At 38.3% G+C, this 15128-nt stretch overlaps 2 protein-coding genes across 5 annotated transcripts; both read left to right on the plus strand.

Annotated features, from left to right (window-relative positions):
* The first annotated feature begins 111 nt into the window (after positions 1-111).
* On the plus strand, positions 112-8964 carry LOC132981689 (SWI/SNF-related matrix-associated actin-dependent regulator of chromatin subfamily E member 1-like). Of its 4 annotated transcripts, none has more exons than XM_061047695.1 (10): positions 112-243; positions 778-821; positions 1149-1247; positions 2329-2409; positions 2750-2881; positions 3105-3276; positions 6251-6423; positions 6537-6638; positions 7192-7453; positions 7791-8964. In XM_061047695.1, exons 1-10 carry the CDS (start codon positions 237-239, stop codon positions 7994-7996), a joined length of 1278 nt encoding a protein of 425 aa, XP_060903678.1. In that variant the 5' UTR covers positions 112-236; the 3' UTR covers positions 7997-8964. The 4 variants fall into 4 exon arrangements, with proteins under 4 accessions (XP_060903678.1, XP_060903669.1, XP_060903686.1 ...); XM_061047686.1 differs by having other exon boundaries at positions 113-243; positions 1149-1253; XM_061047703.1 differs by lacking the exon at positions 112-243 and adding an exon at positions 1416-1497 and having other exon boundaries at positions 804-821; positions 1149-1253.
* Positions 8965-10101: 1137 nt separating this feature from the next.
* ccr7 (chemokine (C-C motif) receptor 7) lies at positions 10102-14969 on the plus strand. Its single transcript, XM_061047737.1, has 3 exons — positions 10102-10181; positions 11801-11850; positions 12449-14969. The coding sequence occupies exons 1-3, from the start codon at positions 10166-10168 to the stop codon at positions 13514-13516; spliced, it is 1134 nt and encodes a 377-aa protein (XP_060903720.1). The 5' UTR covers positions 10102-10165; the 3' UTR covers positions 13517-14969.
* The last annotated feature ends 159 nt before the right edge of the window (positions 14970-15128 follow it).

The following is a 15128-nucleotide window of genomic DNA, read 5'->3' on the forward strand; positions in this document are numbered from 1 at the left end:
GGAGTTATATATCTAACCTGTCTAGTCTCTTAAAACTTCAAGCTAACGTTGATGCTAGGCAGCGTTAGCCTGCCCTTGTTGTCTTCTCAATCATCGTCGGCATTCCTTTGTTTTGTTTGTGCTTTCTGTGAACCATCCTGTCAACGCAATTTATAATTATGATCTATAACGCAACTCTAAAACTTTCTGTGTTACAGATCCAATGACTGGAATGGACTTATAGCTTCATCACAAAAATGTCAAGTAAGGAACGGGGAGTGTTTTCGCGAGTTGTGACGATATATTAAATCCATAGACGATCTCTGTAGGTCAGAATATAGACGATCTCTGTAGGTCAGCAAACTATAGACGATCTCTGTTGGTCAGAATATCTATGCATATTTTAACACATCACACCTGCAGTTTTATGACTACAGGTCAGGTGATATTGATATTATGAGGCACAAAAATGACTGAAGTATAAATATATATAAATGCATCAATAAATATATAAATAAATAAATATATTTATTTATTACTCCCAACATTTATTTATTTATACTTTAGTCATTTTTTGTCCCTCATATGATATAACACTGTAGTATCAACGTGTATTGACTGTAAATTATTTTTAGATCATTTTATTTTTAAGGATTTATTGCACATAGAGCAAAACGTTTTCTTTATTGATCATCAGTGCAAAAGAGTTATGGTTGGCTTGTTGGGGAATTTCTTAAAAGTCTGCTATTTCACTGGCCTGATGAAGATGTTTGTGTTGAAATTTTTCTTTCTAAACAGAGAGACCATCTTATGCCCCTCCTCCTCCCCCTGCCCCTACAACTGTACGTATTCATAACTTAACATGACACTAAATATTGTCTGGATATCCTAAATTAAGCTGAAGTTGCTCTTAATAAAATACCTTGCTGTACATTCTGTGCTTTGTCAAAACATGTTATTTAGTAAGACCAGCTTTTTTTGAAATCCCCCTCTGCTTCTGTAAAGATGATGTCCATAGAGCCCAAGCATGAATGCAAGTTTCTTTATTTTGCATTTTCCAAGCTCCTTTCATCTGTCCTCAAATGTTTGTTTTGGCTTTCTCTTCTAATTTCCCTCCTCTTCTTTTATGTCATTTCTCATTCATATTTCGGTCTCATTTGTTTCATCAGCAAATGCCCAACACTGCCGGGTTTGTGGGTTACAACCCTTACAGCCACCTGGCCTACAACAATTACAGACTGGGAGGAAGCCAAAGCAGCAACAGTCGGGTAACGGTATGAATACCAATACTAAGAATATTATGTAACCTGGAACTTAATGCAGACCCAATCGGTATAATTATTGATACACATTTCAAAGATCAATCTATATCATCTTTAAAACAAGCCTTTCTTTTAAATTCAAATGGTAAATCTGTGTCATTGTTTCCATCAAAGCACCAGGTAGATAATGACCCGCAGCCAAGAAAAAGCCCCAGAGTAAGAGCTCCAATCTCTGCTCTGAAAATAAATTGGCAAGGTAACAAAATGTTGGATATTGTACACATCAATGCAAACTTAACTATGCCTTTACAAAAAAAAAAAATAGGGGAACAAAACAAGAATCCATATAAATTCTTATTTTGATAAAACTACTGATTAACACAATCTGGAGAAGTAAATCTCCATATTAACGCTGAAAATGTAGCTGTCAATAGATAGACAGTGCAGAAGTATCTGAGCATTGATAGCATTTGGAGCTTTCACAAGATCAACTGTGGCATTGTATCAAATTAAATTAGATATATTTTCTGCATTTCCACTGTTTAAAGAGTATATGTGGCAGAATAGTCAGCATGGGAAGCAGAACTAATTTCTAAGAGTCCGTCTGTGAGTACAAAACCACCTGCCTACAAAAGTCTGCATTTCTGACAGCCATATTAAATAACCCATGCCATCAGTGTTGCCATGGCATCACAGACTCGCTGCTCAATATGTCTCTAGCTGCTGAGCAGTTATTCAGTCGCTGCATGCAAGCTGTGGTTGGCTGACTCTGATAACAGCATTATGAGCAAATCTCAGCTAACGTGACATTTTTAAAATTTTCCCACAGTCAACCATATTTCATCATACTCTGTGGGGTTGCTGACTAGCCTGTGTCCTTAAACTGACATTAATTAAATTGAGTAAATTAAGGTGATAAGAAAGGACTTTGATGCATATTTTTTTAAGGTTTAGTCTCTTTGATAGTTTTGGGTCAATTGACTGCACACAGTTTGACAAACTGTACTAGCTCAGTGAGTTTTAAAGGTGTGAACTGACCACACCCCAATGTTTCTCTTTCCCTTTTTTTATTTTCATTTTTTACCAGAATTCTTCTGGAATAAATATCCCAAAGCCACCCAAACCACCTGATAAGCCATTGATGCCATATATGAGATACAGTCGTAAGGTAAGTACACAGTATGTATGTAACTGCTGTCTTATGCATCATCATGTGCTCCGTTGGAAGACAGGGATGCTTTACTTTTACAATATTCAATCATCTGAGAATTTGTTAGATTCTTACTCTTTTACATACATGTATAATTGTTGGTGAGGTAGGTGTGCAGGCTAACTAAGCCAGGACTTAGATAGGTCTGTCCACATTACATAGTGGGATTTATCAACTTGGAGATGGAGCTTAAAGCACACGGCCTCCTCTGGTTTGTGACCTCTCTGCAAAGAGATAACCACTTATCGCCCCTCCAACCCAACCCAACCCCACACCCATGTCTGGTTCTCATCACCAGGTTTGGGATCAAGTAAAAGCCTCCAATCCTGATCTGAAGCTTTGGGAAATTGGGAAGATAATCGGTGGCATGTGGAGGGATCTCACTGATGAGGAGAAACAGGATTATTTGAATGACTACGAAGCAGAGAAGGTTGGTTGTTTTACAAGGGGTGTTTATGGGGTTGTTCTAATGGGTGATCAGTAGATGTGTCTCCAACAGTTGTGGGTCTCTCCGGTCATCATTCCTTACTTTCTAACAGTGCCAAGTAAATATCTGTCTTATGCTGTCCTGGTTATTTGAAACAAGGGTCCACCTGTTGTGACTGCTTGCCCTCTCTGTTTCCTTGTCATTCCTGTCGTTTTCTCCTCTGTAGATTGAGTATAACGAGAGCATGAAGGCCTATCACAATTCACCAGCCTACCTGGCCTACGTCAATGCAAAGAGCAGAGCCGAGGCAGCTCTGGAGGAGGAAAGCCGTCAGAGGCAGTCCAGACTGGACAAGGGCGAGCCTTACATGAGCATTCAGCCAGCGGAGGATCCAGATGGTAAGGCCACTCGACTAAATGCTTTGTCTCTTAGTTTTAGAGCACTGTGACAGAGCTGTAATTACTGCAGCACGACCACACAGAGTTGCCAGTCTGCACACCCAGAGACTGTTATCTTTTTCCTCCTCCTACACTGCTGTAACCATCCACATGTTTGGTAAAGCCATCTTTGAAAACTAAATTTTGCTTTTAAGTTGCACAATGGAAAGAAAATGGTGTTTTCTTTTGCTAAACTGTTTACATTTTGAAGGTATTCTTGGCATTGGTTTGGACATAATTGCAAAATTTACATTTTTTTCTCTTTTGTCTGAAAGAATGACGCATTCATACAAGTGACACACACAATGAAGAGAAGACATTTGAGTTACACCCACCTCAAGGAAATGATGCTTGTCTGGGGTCTGGCTGGCTTAGAGTGGAAGATAATGATGTACAGGAAAACTACAGATAAAACAAATTCCTATTTAGAAACACCCCAGTCCATAAAAATGTCAGAGCTGTTATCCCGGTAGGTTATGTTGTAAACAGACCGCACGTACGTCAGTGATTAAAAGATTTAGCTCTACGGGCGGCTGCATATTCAGAGTCTGTGGTAATAAAAAACTGTCTTTAAGAGGTCATCCTCTAAGCTGCTGCCATAAAGTAGTTTCTGTTATTAACAGCATCTTGCAGATGAGGTGCCAACAGTCAAATGCAAAGCCAAAAAACCTTTTGTTTAGATGAGAAATCTTACAATTATTGAAATTACTTTAACTAACATGTCAAGTTTTTCATTGATGTTATGTTATCAGGTAAATATTCAAGAACATGGAATTAATATTTAATACAAAAAGCCTGCATGATGTAAGTTATGCAGAGGAATAGTTTCACGCTTAAAGGAAAGGTTGAAACATGTCACAATGATAAAGTGAAACTGAAGTCTACTTATATGCTGCGATGGGCAAGTTACTTAAAATTAGTAACTAGTTCAAGTTACTACTATCAAAAAGTAACTGAATAACTGAGTTACTGCTTTATAAGTAACAAGACAATTTGGAAAGTAAAGCCCATACTTATATTAATGTTCACATTATTTAGTTTTGCTGTGGCAGTGTGAGAGGGAACAACTCAACATTTTCAACATGTACTGCTGGTATTTTACGAATTATCTGAAGGCAACAGACTCAACAACTGGCATACAGAACATAGAGCTCACGGTGATTTAATATCAAGCCCCGTCTGTTTAGGCGAAATGGCTCCACAGTGTTCTCCCGAGCTAACGTGACCCCGGTCCACGTTGTTTTTTCAGCACTGACTGACAACTCGTAGAAGAAGCGTGTTGTTTAGATCGGTGCTTCATGAGATTTGTGAGTTTTACTTCCTACACACGGGTGACAACTCACTGCTATATTCTTGTTGTTTAACTCGAGCAGGGTGATGATGTTGGCATTTCCAAGACAGAAAAGCTCACAGCTGAATGATCATCAGCCTGCGTGTGCTCACTGCGGGACAGTCTTTCTCCCAGGATGCTACTGTGCCGACGTTAGCGTAACCTCACCCACCAAATCTATGTAAATAAAGCCAGGTCAGGTCAGGTGTTTTTTACGTAAATTAACGAGTAAAGTTGAGTGCTTTTATATATCAGTAATTGTTACAGCGTAATTAAATCTGAGTAGTAACTAGATAACTAGTTACCACAAATAGTAGTGGTGTTACAGTAATGTGTTAATCCCAATACTGCTGATATGTGAGCATGTGAAAATGACTGTTGTCACACCCTACCATCACAATGTAGTATCTTTCTTGACTGTTTCCTGTTGTGGTGTCAGACCACCTACAACGGCAGGTACATTTTGAAACTTTCAGCATGGCAGATCAAAGTCATCTGCTCTCTGGAAAGTTTCAAGTTACACACACACATGGGTGCTCTGCAACACATAGTTTGTGTGTGTTAGCCACCTTGAACTTGTTGTATCGCACAGAGATTTAGCAAAGTTTTGCTTCAAAAATGAGTGCCACAGGTGTTGGAAAGAATTGAACAGGGATGGATCAAATGGAAATATAGAAGCGGAACCAATTGGCTAATAATCAAACAGAATAAAAAAAACTAATTTCTAAACCTTATTTAATGTATCATATTTGTGTACAGTATATATGAGTGGAAAATTCATCTTCTAACATCCAGGTAATGAATGCTTTAGATTAAATCATTTGATTTGTAATTCACTTGATGAAATATCCAGTTTAATTAATCCAGTGTGTAATCAAATATTTGTATTTACTTTTATCTGACATGATAATCCTCTATAAACTGTCACGTACATCTGTTTCCACACCATAACTTTCTCAATGCTGTTATTTACAGAACTTGTGTGGAAAAGTTAAAGCAGATGGCAATTGACAATTTTCATTTTAGAAATGAGACAAATGATGGTTCTCAAATTCCGGCCAAACCCGAGCTGCAATCACTGTTAAAGATGTAGTCCTGTATTTTTCTGAATGCATCTCCTAATTAAATTAAATAACCAATTTGAATCCATCTAGACCTAACTCTTTGTCACCACAGAGCTTGTAAAAAAGGACTTGGGATGATTATGGTCTTCAAAACAGATAGAATGTATTCTGATTTTACCTCCCTGCACCATTATCCTGTATTCAAATGGAAAAGGAGTATACATTTAAAACAAAGAAAAACGTTTGCAGTCCAGATGTCGATAAATGAATGGTTTTAATGAACCCCTTGTCCATTTTACAATAATGATCCTGCTTTGGCTTTGGCTATATTTCCACAAAATGGCCTATGACTAACTCTAGCACTTCATAAATATTAAGAAATATCCTCCCTTGTTAATACTGTCTTGATACTTGCATCATTCTGTTGTGTAGTATTTGTGTGTAGTCATTGATGGTCACTGTTAAATATCTCTTCACTTTGACAGGTGTCTAAAAATATATTTCATAAAACAACAAGATGTTTTTTTCTTCTCGTCTTCAGATTATGACGACGGCTTTTCTGTAAAGCACTCGGCTGCATCTCGTTTCCAACGCAACCACCGCCTGATCAGCGAGATCCTCAGTGAGAGCGTGGTACCTGATGTGCGGTCAGTCGTTACCACTGCTCGCATGCAGGTCCTAAAACGCCAAGTCCAGTCTTTGATGGTGCACCAGGTGGGGTGAAGTCTTCCATTCTTGACACAATGGTTGCATTAAGCAAACAAATGGCTTTGTTTTTATGGGTTTATGATGTCATAACTGTGGTGCCTGCATGTCTTGTGTTACAGAGAAAGTTGGAGGCTGAGTTGCTTCAGATTGAAGACCGCCACCAGGACAAGAAAAGAAAATTCATAGAAGCCACAGAATCGTTTACAAATGAGCTCAAAAGGGTACGGCATCTTTTACATGGGGCTTGGTCATCACTTACTCGCACGCAAGCTTCATTTTGCATGTTTAACCTAACAGTGTGCAGCCCTGGTTGTGTGCCAGTCTATGTCTGCCTTACAGCCACCAGCTGCTGCTAACTCTATCCACATGTGCCTGCAATCATATATCTGTCATCGTTTACAATTTGTAGCCCCCATAATAACTGTTGTTTTGAAATGAGATGCAGCACTGCTCGGCTCAATGCAGTGTCCACACTTCACAATAGGTGGTGCCATTTAGCCTTTATCAAGGCTTTCATTGTATTCAATTTCTGACTGAGAAGTCAAGACTGAACATGAAATGAGGCAATGATGTTAATGATGCAATGATGTTGATGTTAAGAAGAGAAGCATGCGCTCATTCAGTTACATTCTTAAGATATCGTATGTAACTTTTTGTTCTGTGGCAGACATGAATATACACGTCCAGTCATCACTAACCTTTGTAAATCAAGAAAACGAATAAAGTACATCAGTTGTTTTCACCAGTTCTAACCCTCATTTACTGTGGTTGAAGCTTTGCTGTATGAAGGTGGAAGTAGACATGGAGAAGATTTCTGCAGAGATCTCTGCAGCGGAAGAGGCAGCCCGCAAACGGGTGTCAGAGCGAGAGAAGGATCCAGGAGAGCGAGGTGCAAGAGAGGCCTCCACCTGTGTCCTTGCAGAGGAAGAAAAACACATTTGTGCAACACATGGCAGCAAGTCCCAGCAAAATCCTATCAGCGAAAGTAACAACAAGGAAGGCGAGGACACAGAATCCAACACCACAGATGCACAAGGTGAGAAACACATGCTTCTAATTTGTCCCTTAGTCCAATGAAATCATCATTAAAATGTCTTACTTTTGTGGTTTAGGTTGGTAGCACATATTGTGACTTTAATGGAAAGCATCACAACTTTTTTTTTGCTAAGGTTAAAGGTTACATTTATAATGTTAGGCGAAAAAGATTTTTATAAAATACATCCTCAATATGTCATGTTAAGCACTGGATGCCTTTGTTATTGTCAATTATTGCGACTTTTTGCAAGTGTGTAAATCAAAAGGCCATAGTGCCAACTGGCTCTGTACTAGGGCTTTATGATTTTTAACATCATATTTTTTGTCCCTAATGACAGAAAAGCCAAAGGCCTCGGAAGACCTTGAGGCTCTTCCAGGTAGTGAGGAGGGGGCCTCAGAGGACAAGGAGAGTGTCCCGGAGGGAGCCATGGAGGAGGGCACCAGTGACAGTAACACAGGCTCAGAGACCACCTCTGCTCAGACAGAAGACACTCAGACTAGTGAGCCATCGGAGGGGCCCAGCAAAGCAAGAGCAGCCCACTGAGTCTGACACCTGATTTTATCCTCTGATTACATTTATTGCACAGTTCCATCTCAGTTTGTCAAAGCACACAAGAGGGGTTCAGATGGGCTAAGTGTTTAACAGTCCAGTGAAAGTTTGAATACACAGAGATATGCCCTGAATACGAAAAGATGAATGTGTAAAGCACTTAAAGCCGCCTGACTAAGTTATGGTTCTGTCTAAAATCAATGGCTGCTACATGTGCCACTATATTTTCTCCACAGGCCTCATTCCCATTTAGACGAACCCATACAAGTCCTTTTCAGCACATATTGATACATATCTCCTGCACTGTCTGGCAGATCCTAGATCAACTACACAGTTGACCAGACTTTACAGTTCTATGAAAAAAAAGCTGTCACATATCAAAAACAGTGTTAAGTGTTATATTTAACGTTGTCTTTTGTATTGTAGTGTCATTGTTGGTTCTATTGCTCTGTTTGCATGTTGTGATTTTTTAAAATACATATTTGTGAAGCAGGAGGAGTTTCTTTGTTTACTCTCTGTATCAGTATTACAGTGACAGTTTGTCTCAGGAGTTTGTAGTCATTAGTGCTAGTTTTTTTTGGTTGTTATTTATTTGTAGTATTTTAATGATACTTGTGTATTGGTTGTCCTGGGTCCAGCCCCAGTTCATCCATTGGTAAATCATTGGTGATCATCAATGCTGTACAATGCTCGACTTCCAGTGTTCTGAAGTTTGCTAGCTGTCAATCAAATCAAAAGCAGTATGCTTAGAACATTTCTGTGTTATGATCGATATTGCAATTTTTTCAGCTGAAAACTTTTAAATGTACCGTAATTGTGTACACTGTGTAACGAGGTTTGCTTAAACATGGAGTTTCATGTAAAAAAAAAAAGAAAGAGCTTGAACAACATAAACATGCAGTCTTAAAAGGAATTTCCTTTTTCATATTTATACCAATAAACTTTTCTACCCTGAAAAAGTTCTCAGTTGGCTTTCCTTTATAACTACAATTATTTGAACATTTGAAATGTAAGTGCTTTGACATTTTACTTTGAGATCAAAGGTTTACTTATAAGCAGTTTTGGTGCATTCATTATAAAAATGAAAGCACTTCATGTCTTTGTAGCAGCGTACAGTCAGCTTGCATGTAGCATATTTGTCCTTTGCACGGGACAGGTAGGGAAGTGGGTATAACGCGGTGGAATTATTTTTGATTTCCTGTTTTTGCTGCAGAACTCACAATCCTGAGGGTACACTTGTGGGCACTACAGTACTAAGAATTACTTCCTGAATATATGAATGACTTAGACCAGAAAGCAAATTTAAGCTTTTAGTGTGATGCTGTAAGCCACTTGTGATATGCAATTATGATCAGATTTGGTAGTGCTTCATTTAATTGTTAAAGGTTTCCCCTACATTGCAGCTTGCGACGTTTTGCAGCATGTGGTAAGCACTGCATCAAGTGAAAGCAAGAAACCACAACCGCAGAGAGATACAGGTGTGCCGAAAGCAGTCTGCACATCTTGAGAGAAGGTGGGTAAAAGGGTAGTCTTTGCAAGGAACCGGCTGCTGTCCAGTGCAACAAGTGCCCAGGACACAAAAAGAATCGCTCTATTGATGCACTTTAATTTTGAAATATAAAATCAATATTTGACTAAATGCTGAAAATTACTGAATGCCAACTCACGTGGTTAACGTGTGTGAAGAAGATTTTTTGTTTTATATCTTCACCTGCTGTACTTTACATTCATAGCATGTATAGGCAGCTGTAACATTAAAATAATAATAAATGCATGCATCAATTATATCTCATAATATAAAATATAGGATTGTGCTTGATGACTTTTTACTTTTGGTACTACATTTTGATATTTATACTTTGTACTATTACTTAGGTAAAGTTTATGATACACTTTATCTTTGAACAAAGTAGCAGATCAAAGTAATGCTGCTTTTCCTAAAGTCAAAGTTGCAAGATAGTTGTGTACAATAACATCAAATGGTACACATGCTTTAGTGACAGTCCATGTTTGTATGAGTAAACTCACACGATACTTGAGGGCTACAGAAAAAAAAAAGTTTCAGGTGTTGTTTTTTTCAAATGAGGGGAAACCAGCATCCCACAGACATTGAACTCATCTCTGTTTAGTGGCTTTACCTACAGCACAGTACACTCAGTCAACATGACTTCTCTCAGTGGTGAGTACCTTCTCCGGGTAGACCTGAAATAATCAGAAGATTGTCATCTTGCTGTAATGAATGAACACATGATCGGTGTCAAATAGATCGTTGAGACTTATTGTGTTTATTAAGATGTGACCTGTGAAAAATACTAAACTGAACATGTGCACCTAAAAGTGATCTCAATGCTAGGTTCGTTTTAAGCCTGTGTTAAAGTTCCTTTCTGAAAGAGCAGACTGAACCACATGCATGTTTTGAGATGTTGTCTTCTATATATATATATATATATATATATATATATATGTATATATATATATAACTGTACGTCTGTTCTTATTTCTTAGTCTACATAATGAGCAGCACAAAACTTCCACTGTCACTTCTAAATGATAACAATTTATTAATATAAAATTAACTTTGCTTAGAATTTTCTGTAACAACACACTTCGATTATAATGAACAAGTTAACATTATTTAGAGTTTTATGATTAAGACATAGTCTGTAATGTGTATATGTAAAACACATTTTACATCAGTTACTGGATCATTAATGACTTGTGACTAATAAGTGAACTACAAAAATATGGAAGTCAAGTTTAATGGGCCAATTTAAAAACACAGTATTGCCATCTGGGCAGGACGTCTTGTAATTTCTACCACAAATGTCACAAGTACTGTAACATGAGTATTCAAAATAGAAAAAGTGAGTGGTTGGCAAGCACTTAAATGGTTATCTTCCTACCTATTTTCATTAAGGGTAGTTCTAGTAATAAGGTGTACTACGTAGCGTGTGGAAACGGCTGTGTAATGACTAATAGAGACAAAGATCTATATGTCTTAACCGCACAGCGCTTGTTAGACAAAGAGGGGCAGAGGAATTGAAATGTGCAATAGCTACAACCTGTCTATGCAGCATATAAGTTCACACCCTTTATTGAAACCAAGCAAAATTCCATTGTCTCTATCAAATAAATACACTGAAATTCAAACTTTTGTGGCTCTGGAGGAGCTTTGTGAATCCAATAACCCAAATGATGTCAGTTGAATTCCCCAGTCGGGCTTGGATATTGACAATTTATGTAATTTTTTTTTTTTTGAGCTGTTAAGCTCAGATGAAAAGATGTATTTTGTTGGGTAGTGTACCATCCACAGTTTAACCATTACTTGGTAGTTATATTAGGGATACTTTGGCTACATGCTGCATCAGTTTGAACCCTTGTTTTGTAAATATGTCTGTAGCTTGTCCCTATGAGGTCAAAGTTGCCTTTGAACTTATCATTCCATCACTCTCTAGTTACCACTTCAAATAACAATTGCAATGTCTGATTTGTATGCCGATGACACTGTCTCTTACTATTGTCATTTTAACCCTTGTCAAGGCCATGAGATTTCACTTTTCTGCCTACCCCTAGCTTTCGGTAATATTTTGTTGATATTTCAGTTATGTCTGCTCTATTGTTATCTGTACCTTGGTATCATTGTGTAAATGCATAACCCTAAATAGTAAGTATTCTGAACATATAAACAAGTTAATTGCGAGGATATCATAATTTTCTTCATGGTGAATGATTGGTGGAAGGAGATGGTAAAACTATAAAAGTGCTTGGTTTCTAAAAAATGACTACATTTTTTTTCAGATCTCCAAAAGCTTCTTCCTGCTGTGCTGATATGGATAATGATATTTAAGGTGAGACAAACACAAAAGTGTAACATATTTTTACATCACAAAATATAGGAGATTACAGTATGCACCAACTTGTATTCACTTAGAGGTGAAAGCAGCAGGTACCTAACCACAACCTTTCCCCTAAAATGCACAATTCCCGCTAAGTAGGGTCTGAAAAGCTCTATCAAAGGGTAAAATGTAAGGGGGGCAGGTAGCTCTTTAAGCTTTGCTTTGTAATCTCATTGGGACTGATCTGTTTAATCATCCTACTTCTTCATTATAAGGGCCATACTAAGCAACGCGTAGTAAGATCATAATTCATGGTCATCCACTTCCTAACTTGGTATAAATAAGCAGTAATTAGGAGGGATATGAAGGCAAACTCTTAGTTAGTTAGTGGCCTCTTAGCTATAGACTATGGTCATGTAGAATAAGGTACTAATAGGTGCTAAAAAATGACTAATAAGCAGCCAGTTTGCTACTAATTAGCATGCTAATAAGCAACTAGTTAATGGTGAATACTGTGACCTTAATTTAAAGTCTAACTTTAACTGTATTAATGAATGAATGATGTATCTTGGCAATTGCTTTCATTTGATTATTATATCTGTCTTTGCAGTCTTGCTTGTCTCAGGATGAGAATAACACAGCCAGCATGTATGACCATTATAACTACAACGGCACTATGGATTATGATACCTTTCCTCAGCTCTGCAAAAAGGATTTGAACCGCGAGTTCCGCCGCTGGTTCATGTCAACCTTCTACTCCATCATCTGCTTCTTAGGGCTGGTTGGCAACCTACTTGTCATCCTGACCTTCCTCTATTTCAAGCGTCTCAAGACCATGACAGATGTGTTCCTGCTCAACCTGTCATTTGCAGACCTTTTATTTTCTCTGTCGCTCCCCTTTTGGGCAGCCAACAACATGGCAAAATGGGTGCTGGGCCTAGGGCCTTGCATAGCCATGCACACCATCTACAAGGTCAGCTTCTACAGCAGCATGTTTCTTCTCTCTTTCATCAGTGTGGACCGCTACTTTGTTATCGCCAAGGCAGTCTCTGCTCATCGCCACCGCTCCAGAGCAATGTTTCTTAGCAAGGTGTCATCAGCAGTCATATGGGTGATGGCACTGATCTTCTCCATACCAGAAATGACCTGTACCACCGTCAAAAACAACACATGCAGCCCTTACTCTAGCACTGCTGACAATCTCCGTGTTAGCCTCCAGACCAGCCAGATTGTTTTGGCTTTTGCCCTTCCACTCCTGGTCATGAGCTTCTGTTACAGCCGCATTGTTCAGACCCTTTGCCAGGCTCGTAACTTTGAACGCAACAAGGCGATCAAGGTGATTCTCGCTGTCGTAGCCGTCTTCCTGCTTTTCCAACTGCCTTACAACCTGGTCTTATTTTGGAGCACAGTTGTTACTGCAAAAGGAGGAACTGATGACTGTGGCTATGATAACCGTCTTCTCTACGCCACTGATGTCACTCAGTGTGTGGCCTTCCTTAGGTGCTGCCTGAACCCTTTTGTCTATGCCTTTATCGGTGTGAAGTTTCGCAATGACCTGCTGAAGCTGTTGAAGGACTTTGGCTGCATGAGCCAGGAGAGGTTCTTCAGGTATACCCTCGGCAGGAGGAGGAGCTCAGGGGCCACAGACACTGAGACCACCACCACATTTTCACCTTAAAGCTGTTTTAATACGAACAAAAGCCTACGAACACATGGACATCCCAAAATGGTCTGTTGAACATTATGAATAATGTCTAAAAAAAATGCATTTTTGTATATAGCAAAGATATATGTATGCCATTTATGTGCTTTGTTTTTAATTGTTGTTTCTCGTCGGTTAAGATGAAACTTTGGGCAGTATCATTTTGGTTAAAAAAGAAAGCTTCAGTAATTTTTATTCAACAATTTGATGTACAACAAATCATTTAGAGTAAACAAAATTGGATGTATAAATTCACTTTGGCGCTACTTTAGTTTTCTTGATTTTATCAGCCGTAAAATACTGTATGAAAGGAATTGATTTTGGAGTGAAGTGCAAATGAGAGGGATAACAGAGTACTGCAGAGTTTTAGACATCATCCAATTATCAGCAAAACCCTTTAATATTAAACTGATGTGTGATATTTGAATATTGTGCTGGATTCAAGCTAAGCCGATGAAACACCAAGGTAACACAATACCACCAACAAACAAACTGATTGGACCAGCTGTAGACGAGTGTCATTACTGTAATTGTCTTGTTTGTCAGTGGACTGGCACTACAGAGAAACATATAGGCTATCGGATGTTCTTAGTAAAAATGGGTCGCTGGTTTAATATGACCAGAATTCCCCTTTAAAATGTGATTGCACAAGGCTTCCAGTCATCCTGGAGTGTATTCCAGCTAAATGTAAGTGAGGAAAGTCACAGATAATCAGTTATTGGAGCACCATGACACACTTTGTCAGCAAAGGTTCTAAAGAACTCCTTATTTTCATTTAAAAAAAAACATGCTCTACTTTTTTTTAAGTATTATGTTTTACCTTTGTCTACATTGGATAGGACAGCTGATATACAGGAAACTGGAAGAAGAGAAAACGGGGAAATGAGTGTAAAGGTAGCAGGTTTGTGTCCTGTTGTGGACTTTGTCTCTGTACATACTGTAGGGTGCCTAATGAACCAGCTGAGCTAAAGCAGTTCTCCGAGCTCTGGAAAAAATACAAGTAAAATGCAAAATATTAAAACATTTTTTCTTGCTATATTAATTCCTGCACTACTACTGATACTTCTGTCCCAAGCGAACCTGCAGACTTTTTCTTAGAAGAAGGCAAAAAACATCAAAAAGGTAATAAATATGTCACATGGACATTAGGTCATATATGTTATCAGAGCAAACATTTGCAAAGCAGGAACATCTTAGGAGGTTATTGGTAAATAGAAGCCCTGACTGTGTTAATTCTTTAGGACAAAGAAACAATAATAAAAGATAGGTCCAGTTAGCTCCATAGTTTTCAAATATACTCCTGATGAGTGACCCATCGGTTAAACCAGCATTAGGTAGCTTAGGACCCTTTAAACTTGTCTGTTCCACTTGTATATATTATCTGATGTTTTATGTTTGTCCTTTTTTATTAAACTTGATTTCCTTTTAACTTGTCTTTGGAGCACTTTGTCACTGGTAAAAGGTAAAAGATGCTATAAATGTTCTTGCTTGCATGCAAACAAAACATTTCAAATAATGTAACTAAATAACATCACACATGTAAAACTTCTTTGAATATACTATAGCCTCAGCAGTGTTAGTCATACAG

This window comes from Labrus mixtus, chromosome 2 (assembly GCF_963584025.1).
Source record: "Labrus mixtus chromosome 2, fLabMix1.1, whole genome shotgun sequence".
NCBI classification, from domain to species: Eukaryota; Metazoa; Chordata; class Actinopteri; order Labriformes; family Labridae; genus Labrus; species Labrus mixtus.